Below are 17974 nucleotides of genomic sequence, written 5' to 3'. Positions count from 1 at the left end.
GCTCTACTTATTCTTCGAATAGTCGAGCTAAAAAACAAGGGTGCTTTACTAAGATTATCTGTCCTCTGTTTTGTTTCTGTAGCGTTTAACACAATCCACACAATTATATGTCACACTCCTACTTTCCAGCTTTCAATGGTGGAGGAAGACCCCATGTGCCTCTTCAGGCATTATTCCAAGAATAAGCAGGTACCTTGGTAGAACCACTGACAAGCTGGAAGGCTTGCTAAAATTAATGAGTTCTAAGGCCCAAGAGAATTAATATTACTGTTGGGTTTAAACATCACACCGACACAAGTATAGGTCACATGGCAATATTCCAGCTGTGATGGTGGCAGAAGACCCCAGATGCCCCTCTGTGCACTATTTAATCATGGGGACATGGGGAAGGGGGGCGCACCTAGTTAGAACCATCTACCTACCATAAGCCAACTGGATGTCTTCCTCACATGAAGAATTCTACATCTCGAGTGAGGCTCAAACCCATATCGGTGAGGTGCAAGTGATCTGAAGTCAGCAACCTTAACCACTCGGCCACAGAGGCTTCTCACCCAAAAAAAAAGTTTCAAATCCGTAGCTGTAATGCCTAATGGGTAAGTGATTTAAAGTCGGTACCCTGATCTCCTCGGTCAAGGACCATTACTCACCTGTATCCTTATTCTGAATAACACTTATACCATGAGGATGAAATGTGGACTGGTCAAAGTCTTCATCAAAACTAAGTTCTGTAACTCCCTTTTCTGGGGTATTGAAGTTAAACAAGAGTATCCTCCCTTTTCTACCGTGATCTGTGTACAACTGTGAAAAGTGGGGAGAGCCAATGGACCATTTGAAACCCTTGAAAAGATGAAAATGTGTCATAAATAAACATCAAAATAAGGAACACAACCTCACTGGCCATTTTTTAAAAGATGTACCGCTACAATGCCTAGAACTCAGTATTGAAAAATATGAATAATTACAGTATTATTAATATGTAATCATAAAATAAACATGTCATGTTTATTCTATACTAGCCTTAAAGAATTTTTTATCTCAAAAAAGCATTTACATGTATTTCACTATGAATACAAAACACTTTTAAATTTATTCTAATCCGAATGGATACAAAAAATTATTCAATGAAAAAATGATACAAAGATGACCTCTACAAGTTCAATGCATCGAAAAGTTCACCATTTCGAACAAGTTTTCAGTCTAACATTTTCACTAGAAATAGGCATATTATGTATCATATAAGGGTAATTATAACAGTATCTTGAGCTGTAAAGATGCATATGGCTCTTTGCTATGTTGGGTCTTAATCTGCATAAGCACCCATGCGATCCTCTAGCATATTCAACTCTGGCCAATTTGTTTGTTTGTTTGTTTGTTTGTTTTGGGTTTAACGCTGTTTTTCAACAGTATTTCAGTCATGTAACGGCGAGCAGTTAACCTAACCAGTGTTCCTGGATTCTGTACCAGTACAAACCTGTTCTCCGCAAGTAATTGCCAAATTCCCCACATGAATTATCAGAGGTGGAGGACGAATGATTTCAGACACAATGTCTTTTATCAAATCGTCACGGAGAACATACGCCCCGCCCGGGGATCGAACTCACGACTCTGCAATCCGTAGACCAATGCTCTCCCTACTGAGCTAAGCGGGCGGGCCAACTCTGGCCAAATATAGCATTACAGATCAAGGTTCTGTTATAACAGCCCTATTATTTTGGATTTTAAACATAAATCAATACTTAACATAAATGTTATCTAATACTATATTGCACACAGGCCATTGTGTGACCTCCTTCTTGAAACTATCAAGGTGTTGAAATCTCTACAGGCATGACAACATACTGAACAAGTCACAAAGACTTGCATGGTGGATAGATATGACAATAAAGTTTCCATTGTTGCATATATGAAATGTCAATTTTAGTAAAAAAAACACTCCAGCAATTATAATTAATTGTAAATCTTCTCAAAGTACAAAGTGTACATGACATGAATAAAAATCTCTGTTTCCAATAAGTCCACCTAGGGAATAAGGCATATCATTCAGGTCTTTTCATCTTTTAACGGAGGCTGATATTTAGCCATTTTCCTGAAATGGTTATATTTTCAAGCTGTGGCAAAGAAACTCTCCCAAAAGCTGATTAATACTAAATCTTCTTATCAGGTTTTATTTACATTTTAGCATATTTGCTGTGAAGGATGGACTTTTATCATTTTTCATTCATGCTACTGCACAGAAACACATACTAGCAAGAGTTATGTACATGTATACCAGTCCAACTAGAAGATGCTTTTGTAGAAAAGCGCATGTCTCCCCTAATGCATAGTCATATAGGCAAGAAGTCAATAGGAGACAGGAGCAAAAGTCAAAGAGACACTGATGCTTGGTTGCAACAGGGATCATCTAATTGGCATGTCCAATCATCCCTCTAAGTTCCAACATTCTGGGCCTAGTGGTTCTCAAGTTATGAATTGGAAACGGTTTTCCATGTTCAATCCCCTTGTGACCTTGACCTTTGATCGAGTGAACCCAAAATCAGTAGAGGGTCATCTACTCTGCATGTCCAATCATCCTAGTAAGTTTCAACATTCTGGGTCAAGTGTTTCTCAAGTTACTGATTGAAAAGATTTTTCCAGATTCAGCCCCCTGTGACCTTGACCTTTGATGGAGCGGCCCTAAAAACAATATGGGTCATCTACTCTGTAAGTCCTATCACCCTATGAAATTTTAAGTTTCTAGGTCAAATACAACAAATGAAGTTCTCAAGTTATTGACTGGAAAAGGATTTCCATGTTCTGTCCACTGCGACCTTGACCTTTCATTACCAATGTGACCCCAAAATCAATAGGGATCATCTAGATCTGCATGTCCAATCATCCTATGAAGTTTCACATTCAGGGTCAAGTGGTTCTCAAGTTACTGACCAGAACTCTACACAAAGTGAATTTCTGAACCAACAGCAGGTAGGGTCAAATGATTTGACACCATTGACCTTAACAACTCCGGAAAAGATGCCCCCCTTTGAAACAAACAATCTTTTAAAGAACATCATTACTTTTTACTATTTGATATTCGAGCTGACCTGATTGAAAAGGGCAACTCTTTTTTTATTTATGGGCATCATTTTAAGAGAACAATACAACAACATAACCTTACCGCTGTAATGAATGTCATCCCATTTGGTAAAGTTTCCATATCCTCCGCACCATGTTCTAAAAATAAACAAACAACAGTTTTCAGGTTTCGAATGATCTTGTTCAGTGCATTTTTGCAAAAATGCACACAAAAAAAATGATACAATATCTGGTATAACAAGACTATGTTTACCCAGCATAAAAAGTCCCCTACATGAAGAGGTATGATTTTGTCATGTCTGCTGACACAGGATCCATGTTTTTTGTATTTAAATTTAACCCTTACCCTGCTGAATTTCTATAACGAACTTGTCCCTCTTTCAATTTGGAGAGTACTATTAACTGTTAAAAGGGATGCTTACCAAAAAGATACTGACTGAATAGCGAACAGTGCAGATCATGATCACACTGCACAGATGTGCTGGCTGATCACGATCTACACTGGCCGCAAAGGCAAAATCAATCGTGTCAAGCATGGTAAGGGTTAATTGAAGTAATTACATATTCTATATAACCTAATTATTTACAGTAACATATATCAGCGGGGCCTCCGTGGCCAAGTTGTTAAGGTCGCTGACTTCAAATCACTTGCCCCTCATCGATGTGGGTTCGAGCCTCACTCGGGGCGTTGAATTCTTCATGTGAGGAAGCCGTCCAGCTGACTTACGGAAGGTCAGTGGTTCTGCCCAGGTGCCCGCTCGTGATGAAATAATGCATGGAGGGGCACCTGGGGTCTTCCTCCACCATTAAAGCTGGAAAGTCGCCATATGACCTGTCATGTGTAAAAAAGTAACATATATCAGTTTTCTCCATTAAGAGGGAAGTAGACCCTTTGTTTATTCTGTCATATTTCTCATATGAGCCATGCCATGGGGAAATCAACATAGTGGCTTTGCGACCAGCATGGATCCAGACCAGCCTGCGCATCCGCGCAGTCTGGTCAGGATCCATGCTGTTCGCTAACAGTTTCACCAATTCCAATAGGCTTTAAAAGCGAACAGCATGGAGCCTGACCAGACTGCGCGGTTGCGCAAGCTGGTCTGGATCCATGCTGGTCGCAAACCCACTATGTTGGTTTTCTCATGGCACGGCTCATATATAGTTTTTATAAAGTTTCCTCATTAACAGTGAAAGTAACTCCAGCAGGGTGTTTCTGTATTGACATTTTTATTGCCCCTGGCTCCAAACATTGTTTAGCCATCAGATAAAATGTGCTATTTCAGAGGCTTAAAATTTTCTTTTTAAAGGTTTGCAGTATTTCTACAAAACATAACCAATGCAGCCGGGGAGCTAGGCCACCTACACTCTACAAGTTAAGTTTCATAAAAAAAATTCTTGATCTCTGAAAGTTCACAAGAGATCTATCTTTAAAATTTGTGCCTGACAGATGAAAAGACATAATATTATGAATCAATGGACAAATAAAGGGATGAAATGGAGTTTTCTGTACATTTTCCAAACTGCATTCTATCTACATGATCTATGAAAAACTTCCTTGTACGTTTTAAGTTAAACAACAGATTCCACCATTTGTGACTGACAGAAGAACAGATAGATGGATGAACAGATGGATAAATGGAGAAAACAAAATTGTGTGCAATGACTGAAAGTTCTCCACATTGTCATCTACAAATTAAGTACCAGTACCAAGTTTAATGAAAATAATTCTGCTTTGGTCATAATTTTGGTCTATTTGTTGCCATAGCAACCACAGCAACAAAATAAATGGATGTGCATAAATTATGTTCCATATTCATTGCCATCTACTCATTTATCAAGATTCATGAAAAATATCTTGTATTTTTTAAGTAATTGCTGGATCCAACTCCTTTGCCATATTTTTGGACTATACACCTCCATAGCAACCACGTTTTGTCATAACATCATTATTATTGTTATAAAACATTTCAGCTGCATACATGTCTTAGATGCACACTTGAAATTCTACAATTCAGAAATAATTTGTAGTAAAACCATGTTTTAATACTATTTATACACAATGGGTTATTATATTATTATGTCAGGCATAAATGAGACAGAATATTATGGAGTTATGTTGCAAAAAACTATTTTCTGCACAAAGTTGATGTTTATTGTATTCATCAGACACCCATATGATAAAGGTACAAAAATTATAGTTATGCAATTCTATTGAAAATGATCCTATAAGCTGATGTCAGATTACGTAAAGCCAATTAGCAAGTCAGGTAAGAAAGGGATTTAATTACTTTAAATGTTGGTATAAGTTTCAATCTCATTTGCTTAAATATAAGAACTGAGAAAGGCTTTTGTGTTTTGACAGTATTCTTAATGGTGTACATGAATGGAAAATAACTTTTCAGATATATTGTTAATAAGGAAAAACACATCACTGGATATCAATGGCAGACATACATTGATACTTCTTTAATATAAATTATACTATAACACACAGCAGAATAAGTCTACCATTAATGAGAACTGATAGAACAAGAGCTTCCGTAAGACAGCCAGTGCTCGACTATTCCAATTGTTGTCACAGAAGCAGGAATATTAATCTAATGTAAAAAAACAATAGAGCCAAAACTTTAACCAGAAGTGTTCTAAGTCCGAAAGGGGAAATAATTTACCAAAAATACATGTCAGAGTTATGGGAATTGATGCAATCAACTAGTTTTATAACCCCGAAGACACATGTGAAGTTTCAATTTAATATCTGCATTTAATTGTTTTGCAGATAGAAACTTGCACGCAAAATTTTAACCAGAATTTTAGTAAACAAGAGCTGTCAGAGGACAGCAACGCTCGACTATTCAACAGCCTTGTCAATTGAATGAATACAAAAGTTGAAAAAGGGGCATAATTTTGTAAAATGCAAAGTAGAGGTATTGAACCTCTGTACTGCATGTCATATCACGACAGTGAACAAGTGTGTGAAGTTTCAATCCTTTCCAATTTGTGGATACTGAGATACCAGCTTACATACAAAAACTTAACCAAAAACTGCTAAGTCAAAGGGGCATAATTTTGTAAAAATGCCAAGTAGAGTTATGGGACCTTCACAGTGCATGTTAGATCATGACAGTGAACAAGTGTGTGAAGTTTCAATCCATTCCAATTAGTGGATACTGAGATATCAGATTACATACAAAAATTTAACCAAAAACTACTAAGTCGAAAAAGGGGCATAATTTTGAAAAAAAAAAAGAGTAGAGTTATGGAACATGCTTTAAGTGCATGTCAGATCATGACAGTGAACAAGTATGTGAAGTTTCAATCCATTCCCATTAGTAAGTACTGAGATACCAGCTTACATACAAAACCTTAACCAAAAATTTCTAAGTCGAAAAAGGGGCATAATTTTGTAAAAAAGCAAAATAGAGTTATGGAACCTGTGCAGTGTAGGTCAGTTCATCACAGTGAATAAGTGTGTGAAGTTTCAATCCATTCCCACAAGTGGTTACTGAGTTACCAGCTTACATACAAAACCTTAACCAAAAATTTCTAAGTCGAAAAAGGGGCATAATTTTGTAAAAACGCGAAATAGAGTTATGGAACCTGTGCAATGTAAGTCAGTTTGTCACAGTGAATAAGTGTGTGAAGTTTCAATCCATTCCCACAAGTGATTACTGAGATACCAGCTTACATACAAAACCTTAACCAAAATCGGGACGCGGACGCGGATGCGGACGCCGACGCATGGGCGAGTCCAATAGCTCTACTATTCTATGAATAGTCAAGCTAAAAAGGGGGCATAATTTGCCCAAAATACATGCCAGAGTTATGGGACTTAACCCAGTGAGGTTGGTAATTGATCTAGAAAAAGAAAAAATAAGTTTCAAATCTATATGCCTTTAAGTAATAGCTATACCCCTGTACTTGCACGCAACACTTAAACCAGGATTTTCTAAGTCCAAAAGGGGGCATAATTTGGCCAAAATTCATGTCAGAGTTATTGGACTTGATGCTATCAACTAGCTTTATAACTCTGAAGACACATGTGAAGTTTAATTTCAATATCTGCACTAGTTTTAGAGTTAGTAACTTGCATGCTAATTAGCCTATTCTTTTAAATGATAGCCGTAATATTATACAACTTATGTACTTGCACGCAAAACTTGAACCAGGATTTTCTAAGTCTAAAAGGGGGCATAATTTGGCAAAATTGCATGTAAGAGTTATGGAACTTGATGCTATCAACTAGTTTCATAACCCTGAAGACACATGTGAAGTTTAAATTCAATATCTGCAATAGTTTCGGTACTTTCAGAGATAAAAACTTGCATGTAAAACTTTAACCAGAATTTCAAGTCCAAAAGGGGGCATAATTTGGCCAAAATACATGTCAGAGTTATGGGATTTGAGCCAGAGAGGTTGGTAATTGAGCTAGAAAAAGAAAAAATAAGTTTCGAAACTATATGCTTTTAAATGATAGCCATATGTACTTGCGTGCAAAACTTTAACCAAGGTGTGACGCCGATGCCGGCGCCGACGCCAGGGCGAGTAGAATAGCTAGACTATTCTTCAAATAGTCGCGCTAAAAATATATATATTTAACTGCTCAAATTTATTTAAAACTTTGGACAAAAGATGATATTTTCAAGCCAGTGTAACCCCATTTTAATGTTTTAATGAAAGACACACTTTCACTTAAACAATGCCATCTAAATACTTTTGTGTGAGTCATGGATCTATCTATTTTTAAATGGGTTTCACATCACACCAACACTATTTAACTGACAGTTGGTCATACTGGGCAACTTTCCAGCTTTTGATGGTGGATGCGGACCCCAGGGACTGGTGCCCATCAAGGCATTATTACAGGCAAAAGTAGGCACCTGGGCCAGGAATCAACCTTCTGTAAGCCAACTGGATGGTTCCTCTCATGAAAGAGTTCTACACTCTAAGCATGTTTTTGAACACACAGCTATGAGGGGCAAATATTACATACAGTCAGCGAACTTAGGTAATGGAGGCCCCTTTAAATATTGAAAATAAACATACCTACACCTGGTATTTGGTGACATGGTCCGGGTGTGTGATTATATACTGTCACATGATAGCCAAGCAAGTATCTGAAATGAAAGAAAATGCAGGTTTGGACTCTAATTTTTCATCTATGTATGGAAAGAGAAATTGTAGCCTCTTTTTGAGAGAATAGTGCTAATAATATTGTTTTAGCCTTAAAAAAGTGCTGGTTTTTGCTATTTTAGTATATATCAGTACTGTAGCGTTCTGACATAATCTGCATGCATGCACCTATGACTGCATACTTATATATAGATGAAAATAGTGGCATAAGAGTAAAAGTGACAATGAAACCAAAAGGATGTCCAGCTGGATGTCTTCCTTTCATAAAGAATTCAAAGCCCACAGGGCTTTTCATCATGAAATTGGGAAGAGGCCCTGGCCTTTCAAATTGGGAAATTCATAATAATTTTTTTCCTTCTGCAAAAGAGGAATGTAACAGAGGACACAATTTGGTGGTTTCCTAATCAAAAATGAGCTCATCATTTGCTCATTGCTTCATATTTGTGAAATATATTTTGTACATTTTGGGAAGTTCCTTTGCCACAGTTGGGAAAAAAGGACCTTAATTTCTTTTGGGAAGTGGCCGAATATCGGCCTCTGTTATATAAGGATGAAAAGCCCTGAAGCCCAAAGTGATATTCGAAGCAACATCAGTAAAGGCCCACATGTTTCAACTTGTAGTCTGAGTGACCTTAACCACTTGGCCATAAAAGCCCAGTTATAATGGAGGTTTAAATCTTGACAGGAATATAAGTCTTTGAAAATCTGATACTCTAGAAAATGCCCAAATAACAATATATCATTAAGTAAGACTGGATTCTATGAAACTAGAGATTGTTTTTCAGGAAAAACATTAAATTATGTCTCCTACCACTTCACATGCAGACACTGTAAAATGCCACGAGGGCCGTAACACCAGTGAACTTAAACACAACACATTAAGCTTTGCTCTGATCACTCCTGTGAAGTTTGGCTGAATTCTAACTTATTGTATAGGAATACAATTTGACAAACCAAGGCTCGTAACTCTGAATCTGATGAAAATCATTGGACTGGTACATGCCCATGATATGCGCAACTGCTGTTCACATTGACTGTTTGTTAGGTTTGGTGAAAGTCAACCCAATGGTAGTAATTATTATACATGTTACGATGACTAGCATAAACCCACTGCAAAGTATGACAAATCAATGCCAGTCAGAATAACTCCTGTAAGGTTTGGTTGAAATCTGCCATAATTGAGCCGTGCCATGAGAAAACCAACATAGTGGGTTTGCGACCAGCATGGATCCAGACCAGCCTGCGCATCCGCGCAGTCTGGTCAGGATCCATGCTGTTCGCTTTCAAAGTCTATTGCAATTAGAGAAACTGTTAGCGAACAGCATGGATCCAGACCAGACTGCGCAGATGCAGTTTCTCATGGCTCATGGCATGGCTCAATTATGGTGTAAGAGAAGTAGCCAAAACATAAACTTTGGCAAATAAAGAGCCAATCACTCTGCTGAAAATTACTGAAATGGAATACATGTATGCAGTGGCATTATAAGCTTCTATAAGGCACTGCAGGCCGGGGTCTGCAGATTATGCAAGAAAATTTATGAAAAAACAAGAGCTGTCTCCATAGGATGACACATGCCCCCAATGGCACTTTGAATGAATAGTTATGGCCGATGTTAGAGTTTAGGACCTTTGACCTACGGACCTGGGTCTTGCGCGTGACACGTCATCTTACTGTGGTATACATTCATGCCCAATAATTTCAAAATCCATGCATGAATGACAAAGATATGGACCTGACACGCCCATCAATGCACTATCATGAAATATGACCTCTACCGTCTAAGTGTGACCTTGACCTTTGAGCTACGGACCTGGGTCTTGCGCGCGACACGTCGTCTTACTGTGGTACACATTCATGCGAAGTTATTTGAAAATCCATCCATGGATGACAACGATATGAACCGGACACGAATGCACTATCATGAAAAATGACCTTTAACGTCTAAGTGTGACCTTGACCTTTGAGCTACGGACCTGGGTCTTGCGCGCGACACGTCGTCTTACTGTGGTAAACATTCATGCCACGTTATTTGAAAATCCATCCATGGATGACAAAGATATGGACTGGACACGAATGCACTATCATGAAAAATGACCTAGAACGTCTAAGTGTGACCTTGACCTTTGAGCTACGGACCTGGGTCTTGCGCGCAACACATCGCCTACTGTGGTACACATTCATGCCATTTTTTATTTTGAGTTCAGTAATGAAATATTAGTTGTGTTTGATCAGTTCCGTATCAGTCTCACTCTGAGTGATATAGGTTTGCTATTTCTGTTATAAGCATTCAGCAAAAAATAAACAGAATTTGTTTCTTTTGAGTGGATATGGAATATATCACATCGAGAACTGACACAATTTTAACATTTCACTCGCGCTATGTGCTCGTGAAAATATTTAATTGCATCATCTCTGGATGATCCGATATAGTCGCATATGCACTGATGCACGTGGGTACATTATTCTGAAAGAAAGTATAGTAAAAACTAAACAAGAGGACCATGATGGTCCTGAATCGCTCACCTCTTCTCACATGACCCAGTTTTGAGTATGACGTCGTTTTTTTCTATTATTTGACATAGTGACCTAGTTTTTGAGCTCATGTGACCCAGTTTTGAACTTAACCTAGATATTATCAAGATAAAAATTCTGACCAATTTTCATGAAGATCCATTGAAAAATATGGTCTCTAGAGAGGTCACAAGGTTTTTCTATTATTTGACCTATTGACCTAGTTTTCGAAGGTACGTGACCCTGTTTTGAACTTTACCTAGATATCATCAAGGTGAACATTCTCACTAATTTTCATGAAGATCTCATGAAAAATATGGCCTCTAGAGAGGTCACAAGGTTTTTCTATTTTTATACCTACTGGTCTAGTTTTTGACCGCACGTGACCCAGTTTCGAAACTGACCTAGATATCATCAAGGTGAACATTCAGATCAATTTTCATGAAGATCCATTTAAAAATATGGCCTCTAGAGAGGTCAATAGATTTTAATAATTTTAGACCTACTGACCTAGTTTTTGACCGCAGTTGACCCAGTTTCAAACTTGACCTAGATATCATCAAGATGAACATTCAGACCAACTTTCATATAGATCCCATGAAAAGTATGGCCTCTAGAGAGGTCAAAAAGTTTTTTTTATTATTTGACCTACTGACCTAGTTTTTTAAGGCACGTGACCCAGTTTCAAACTTGACCTAGATATCATCAAGGTGAACATTCTGACCAATTTTTATAGAGATCCATTCACAAGTATGGCCTCTAGAGAGGTCACAATGCTTTTCTATTTTTAGACCTACTGACCTATTTTTAGACCGCACATGACCCTGTTTCGAACTTGACCTAGATATCATCAAGATGAACATTCAGACCAATTTTCATACAGATCCCATGAAAAATATGGCCTTTAGAGAGGTCACAAGGTTTTTCTATTATTTGACCTACTGACCTAGTTTTTGATGGCACGTGACCCACTTTCGAACTTGATCTAGATATCATCAAGGTGAACATTCTGAACAATTTTCATGAAGATCCCATGAAATATATGGCCTCTAGAGAGGTCACAAGGTTTTTCTATTTTTAGACCTACTGACCTAGTTTTTGACCGCACGTGACCCAGTTTCGAACTTGATCTAGATATCATCAAGATGAACATTCAGACCAACTTTCATACAGATCCCATGAAAAATATAGCCTTTAGAGAGGTCACAAGTTTTTATTTGCACTGATTTTTGAAGACATACTATTCAACTTGACCTAGATATCATCAGGACTTCTGACAATTCAGAAGTCTTGTGAATTGGGCCTAGAAGGTCACAAGTTTTATCTTGACCTACTGCTATTTTGATGAGTCCAGTTCGAACTTGACCTAGATATCATCAAACTGAACATTCTGACCAATTTTCATGAAGATCTTGTGAAATATATGGCCTCTAGAGAGGTCACAAGGTTTTTCTATTTTTAGACCTACTGACCTAGTTTTTGATGGCACGTGACCCAGTTTCGAACTTGACCTAGATATCATCAAGATGAACATTCTGACCAACTTTCATAAAGATCCCATGAAAAATGTGACCTCTAGAGTGATCACAAGCAAAAGTTTACTGACGGACGCACGCACGCACGCACGCACGGACGACGGACACCGCGCGATCACAAAAGCTCACCTTGTCACTTTGTGACAGGTGAGCTAAAAATCTAAACATTTAAAAATGCAATTTAACAAGAGCTCGTCGAACCCGAAATGCCCCCCTTGATGCATTCAGTAATTGCACAAGGAACAGAAAGTATATGCTCACTGTAAACAAAAGTTCTACCATTCTGGTTTAATCTGACCTTGACCTTTAACCTATTAACCTAACAAGAGATTACAGAGTGATCTTGGCACCATCCACTGAGCCATTATTTGAATGTTCCAAATTTCAAGACTAGCTCAAGGTCAAAATCAAGGTCAAATTTCATTTCGGTACAAAACAATGTGTATGTGGTCCAAATTTGAAAGCTGTGGCTTGAGAAATGTGAAAGTAGGTCACTAAATCAATTTCAAGGTCAAAGTTCATTTCGGTAGACAGAACTATGCATGTGCTTCAAATCTGGAGGCTGTAGTTTGAGAAATGTAAAAGTAGTTAATAGGTAAAAATCAATGGCAAATTTCAATTCAGAACACAAAAATAAATATGCATGTGGTACAAATTTGAAGCCTGTATCTTCAGAAATGTGAAAGTAGGTCAATGTCAAAATCAAAGTTCATTTCGGTACACAAAACTATGCATGTGGTTCAAATTTGAAGTCTGTAGCTTGAGAAATGTGAAAGTAGGTCACTAGGTCAAAATCAAGGTCAAATTTTATTTCGGAACATAAAACTATGCAAGTGGTCCAAATTTGAAGCCTGTAACTTCAGAAATGTGAAAGTAGGTCACTAGCTCAATAACAAAGTCAAAAGTTTTTTTCGGTACACAAACCTATACATGTGGTCCAAATTTGAAGGCTGTAGCTTGAAAAATGTGAAAGGAGGTCACTAGGTCAAGATCAAGGTCAACTTGCCAAGTGCTCAAAACTATACATGTGGTCCAAATTTGAATAAGGTAAGTTATGGAAATCAAGATTCTATGTTTTTCCCTATATAAGTCTATATTAACCATTTTGACCCCTGGGACAGTGCCATATTTGACCCTAGAGGGATTATTTGAACAAAGTTGGTAGAGAACCACTAGATGATGCTACATTACAATATATCAAAGCCATATAGTCTTTGAGGTTTCGACAAGATTTTCAAAGTTTTTCCCTAAATAAGTCTTAGTATGTAAACCATGTGAACCCAAGGGCTGAGCCATATTTGACCCTAGGGGAATAATTTGAACAATCTTAGTAGAGGACCACTAGATGATTTCATATACAAAATATCAAAGCCCTGAGGCCCTGTGGTTTTGGACAAGAGGTTTTTCAAAGATTTTTCCTATATAAGTCTATATAAACCATCTTGTTTTACATATGTTGGTCAGTCAGTCGGTCAGTCTGCTATTGTGCAGACAAGGTCAAAATAACTCATTTTGGCCCTTTCAGGGGCCATAACTCTGGAACCCATTATGTGATCTGGCCGGTTCAAGAAAGGAACCAAGATCTTGTGGTGACACAAGTTTTGTGCAAGTTTGTTTAAATTCAAATCATAAATGAAGCTGCTGTTGTGCATACAAGGTCAAAATAGCTAATTCTGGCCCTATCAGGGGCCATAACTCTGGAACCCATAATGGAATCTGGCCGGTTTAAAAAAGGAACCAAGATCTTGTGGTGATACAAGTTGTGAGCAAGATTGGTTAAAATCAAATCATAAATGAAGCATCTATTGCATAGACAAGGTCAAAATAGCTAATTTTGGCCCTTTCAGGGGCCATCACTCTGGAACCCATTATGGGATCTGGCCGGTTCAAGAAAAGAACCGAGATCTTATGGTGATACAAGCTTTGTGCAAGTTTGATTAAATTCAAATCATAATTAAATGATGCTGCTATTGAGCAGACAAGGTCAAAATAGCTCATTCTGGTCCTTTCAGGGGCCATCACTCTGGAACCCATAATGGAATCTAGCCAGTTCAAGAAAGGAACCAAGACCTTATGGTGATACGAGTTGTGTGCAAGTTTAGTTAAATTCAAATCATAAATGAAGCTGCTATTGTGCAGACAAGGTCAAAATAGCTAATTCTGGCCCTTTCAGGGGCCATAACTCTGGAACCCATAAAGAAATCTGGCCAGTTCAAGAAAGGAACCAAGATCTTATGATGAATATATATAAGTTGTGTGCAAGATTGGTAAAAATCAAATCATAAATAAAGCTGCTATTGTGCAGACAAGGTCAAAATAGCTTATTTTGGCCATTTCAGGGGCCATCACTCTGGAACTCATTATGGGATCTGGCCAGTTCAAGAAAGGAACCAAGATCTTATGGTGATACAAGTTGTGTGCAACTTTGGTAAAAATAAAATCATAAATGAAACCACTATCGTTGAGACAAGAAATTGTTGACGGATGCACAGGTGATCACAAAAGCTCACCTTGTCACTATGTGACAGGTAAGCTAAAAAGCCAGTTACACCCTTGGTATGCCAAACCTGAAGTTTGGCCATTGATGATCAATTTTATAAAGTTTGGTTGTATTTCTCCTGTAGCAACTGCATGTTCAAGCCTCAAGGCGAACTACGACAATTCAAGGGCCATAACTTGCCTCAAAATCACTGAATATCAGTGACAGATTATGCCAAGAATACAGACAATTAGGCTTCACACTGACCACTCCTGTAAGGTTTGGTGGAAATCTGCCCAAAAATATAAGTGATGAAAAATATTCCCAATTAAGAATCAAGGGCCATTACTCCATGTAAAGTCACTAAAATGGAACGTGCAGACAATACTCATTACTAGGCTTTGTGACATAAAGGCTGACTGACGAACTGCATTCAAGCAAAATGTCTCCCCTACCACAATAACTATAGCGTTATTCAGTTGCGATGGACCTGACGGAGAGAAATTCGGTACGAAATGAATCGAGTACGAATACCTTTAGCCCAGCGATCAAATATAATTTCTAAGGATACTTACATAATTCTTGCCATGTGTTGTAACAAAATTAGCAAAAGGCTAATGCATACTATTTTCACATACATTTTACCCACAATATTAAAAGAGATAATTCAACGCCCCTTTGAGAGCACCAGTGTACTAATTGGGTAAGGTAAAATTTTAGAATGACTTTAATTGCTTAGCGTTGTCGTCGACAAAGTGGATTAGTAATTTCTATTGTATTTCTTTTTTTCTGTTGAAAGGCATTTTTTCTTCTCTGGTACAGACTCTGTAACAGAGTTGAAATTACTTGTAATTTTGAGCTCTGAGTAAAAGTACTTAGTTATAATGTTTTACACGAAGGGAGAATAACGGAATAGCCGCAGGAAACCAGTCATTGTTTACATTGGAGGCAGTAAACAGTTTTCTGAGCTTCTCGGCCTAGAGTCGCCAACCTAACTTTCAAAACCTCACACAAAAGTCTGTAACCACACACCTGAAATAAAGATATTGCAACATTAACATCACTGTATGTCTATCGTTACAAACCATCTGCAATACATCTCTAATATCTAGTTTTCTGTTTACAAGACCTGAATTTTGTGCTCTCCCGGTCGCGGAAACTGATGACGAAAAAAGCTAAATTTGCCAATTTTTCAATCGCTGCAGAAAATTCCCTGAAAATGATAGCCACAATTGCTACACTGTTCCGTACTCCAGTAACACTGTAAAATCTGAAAATAAGCTGAAATATATGGGCCCTCCGTACCGTTTTTTCACTATTCCACTTTTCCTGAGGCACCTGCTAAAATGACAACCCCACTTTCAGCTAGCTCAGAGGAAGCATGTATACGCTCCTGCAAGTCATTACGTCATACTATCAAGATCAAGGCTACTCAACTGATTTTCTTTAAATAAGTGAAACTCAATTCTAGCCGCTGAAACTTCAATTCTAGCAATTATTATTATTTAGAAGTTCAAATATGCACTTCATTCCGTAAATTGCCTCTTATTTGTAAATTTCACCCGGCCAATTCGACACTAACAGCTCAAAACTGTTTACTGCCTCCTTAAGGGAGACAAAAGTGATCCCAATAGTATGACATTTGTTGTTTATTTTGTAATTTAATCAATTCTGACCAAAAGAAACCCAATTTCATACATATCCAACATATGCTGTTGAAAATTTTGACAACTGGAGTACATCATGTATGCAAACATTCTGCCAGGAACGCGTACCGAAATTAACTAGTAACATTATAGTTTCATTTAAGGCCCACTGCATACAGAAATGAGGTCTCAGCCATGTGTTTAGTATCTAAATATGTTCAGCTGCCAAGCTGGCTGAATATTATAGCAATTTTAAGTCACTGGTACTGTGCTGGACCTGCTCCAGGAAGCTACAAGCACATGCATGAGCACCATATGTCACCGTCTTAACGTTTCACAAAATACCACTACATGCTAATTTGTCTATTCCAAGACAGTAAATGGTGTCTATTTGAAGATAATTATCTGCACTGTGATATTTAGCTATGATGTACATGACTTTCAACCCATAGAACTGACTGCATCAGACCACGAGTCCATGTTAAGACCTCAATTTGATAATGATCACTTTCCGCGAGTGATGAAATATGAGAAAAACGTTACTTTTGAGACAAACCTTTCAAAATCCATCTATTTCAGGGGAAAAGATGTCTATTCTCTAAACTTTGTGTGCTGTGACTGGAATCTATGTTATATGCAATATGTACATAAATTCTAAACTGAAACGAACAACGAAATACTGATTCAGAGGACATACTGCCGAAAGTACCCCCGAGGTCTGTTCCACAGTCCGAGCCGCTATTTTGCTGTTAAAAAGCTTACTGAATTAATAGAAATCAATGAATTTGCATTTAAATGCCTTATTTGACGACTTTAATGTCACAGTAAGCATATGTCTAAGTAAAATGGTGTCATAACAGATATATCTTTCATTATATCGGCTCGGAAAACACTGTAAAACTGACTTTCATGTCTGAATCGCGGTTATCTCCCCTTAGTTATTGCTCTTAAAAACTCTCATTTTGCTTCAAAATTAACTTTAAAACTCATATTCCTTCACAAATCATGCTGAAAAACCTCTAAGACATCAAATAAATGCACATGGAAGAACTTACAAATTTTCAAGATTTGCTCTTAAGGAGGCAGTAAACAGTTTTCTGAGCTTCTCGGCCTAGAGTCGCCAACCTAACTTTCAAAACCTCACACAAAAGTCTGTAACCACACACCTGAAATAAAGATATTGCAACATTAACATCACTGTATGTCTATCGTTACAAACCATCTGCAATACATCTCTAATATCTAGTTTTCTGTTTACAAGACCTGAATTTTGTGCTCTCCCGGTCGCGGAAACTGATGACGAAAAAAGCTAAATTTGCCAATTTTTCAATCGCTGCAGAAAATTCCCTGAAAATGATAGCCACAATTGCTACACTGTTCCGTACTCCAGTAACACTGTAAAATCTGAAAATAAGCTGAAATATATGGGCCCTCCGTACCGTTTTTTCACTATTCCACTTTTCCTGAGGCACCTGCTAAAATGACAACCCCACTTTCAGCTAGCTCAGAGGAAGCATGTATACGCTCCTGCAAGTCATTACGTCATACTATCAAGATCAAGGCTACTCAACTGATTTTCTTTAAATAAGTGAAACTCAAT

At 37.8% G+C, this 17974-nt stretch overlaps 1 protein-coding gene across 4 annotated transcripts in view; it reads right to left on the bottom strand.

Annotated features, from left to right (window-relative positions):
- LOC123539285 (serum paraoxonase/arylesterase 2-like) overlaps positions 1 to 17974 on the bottom strand; it is a 42464-nt gene that overhangs the window by 17251 nt on the left and 7239 nt on the right. The window contains exons 1-4 of one of the 4 annotated variants that reach the window (XM_053529546.1): positions 15304 to 15462; positions 8116 to 8186; positions 3155 to 3210; positions 648 to 837 (exon numbers count right to left, since the gene is read on the bottom strand). In XM_053529546.1, coding sequence (XP_053385521.1) covers positions 648 to 837; positions 3155 to 3210; positions 8116 to 8186; positions 15304 to 15368 — 382 coding nt within the window. In that variant the 5' untranslated portion in view covers positions 15369 to 15462. Of the gene's footprint in view, positions 1 to 647; positions 838 to 3154; positions 3211 to 8115; positions 8187 to 15303; positions 15463 to 17974 lie in introns of those variants that run through there. The other 3 variants (XM_053529548.1, XM_053529547.1, XM_053529549.1) reach the window with 3 other exon arrangements.

The sequence above is a fragment of the Mercenaria mercenaria genome, chromosome 18, assembly GCF_021730395.1.
Source record: "Mercenaria mercenaria strain notata chromosome 18, MADL_Memer_1, whole genome shotgun sequence".
Classification (NCBI taxonomy): domain Eukaryota; kingdom Metazoa; phylum Mollusca; class Bivalvia; order Venerida; family Veneridae; genus Mercenaria; species Mercenaria mercenaria.
The sequence above is the reverse complement of the archived record's forward strand: the minus strand, read 5'-3'. Positions and strand labels throughout refer to the sequence as shown.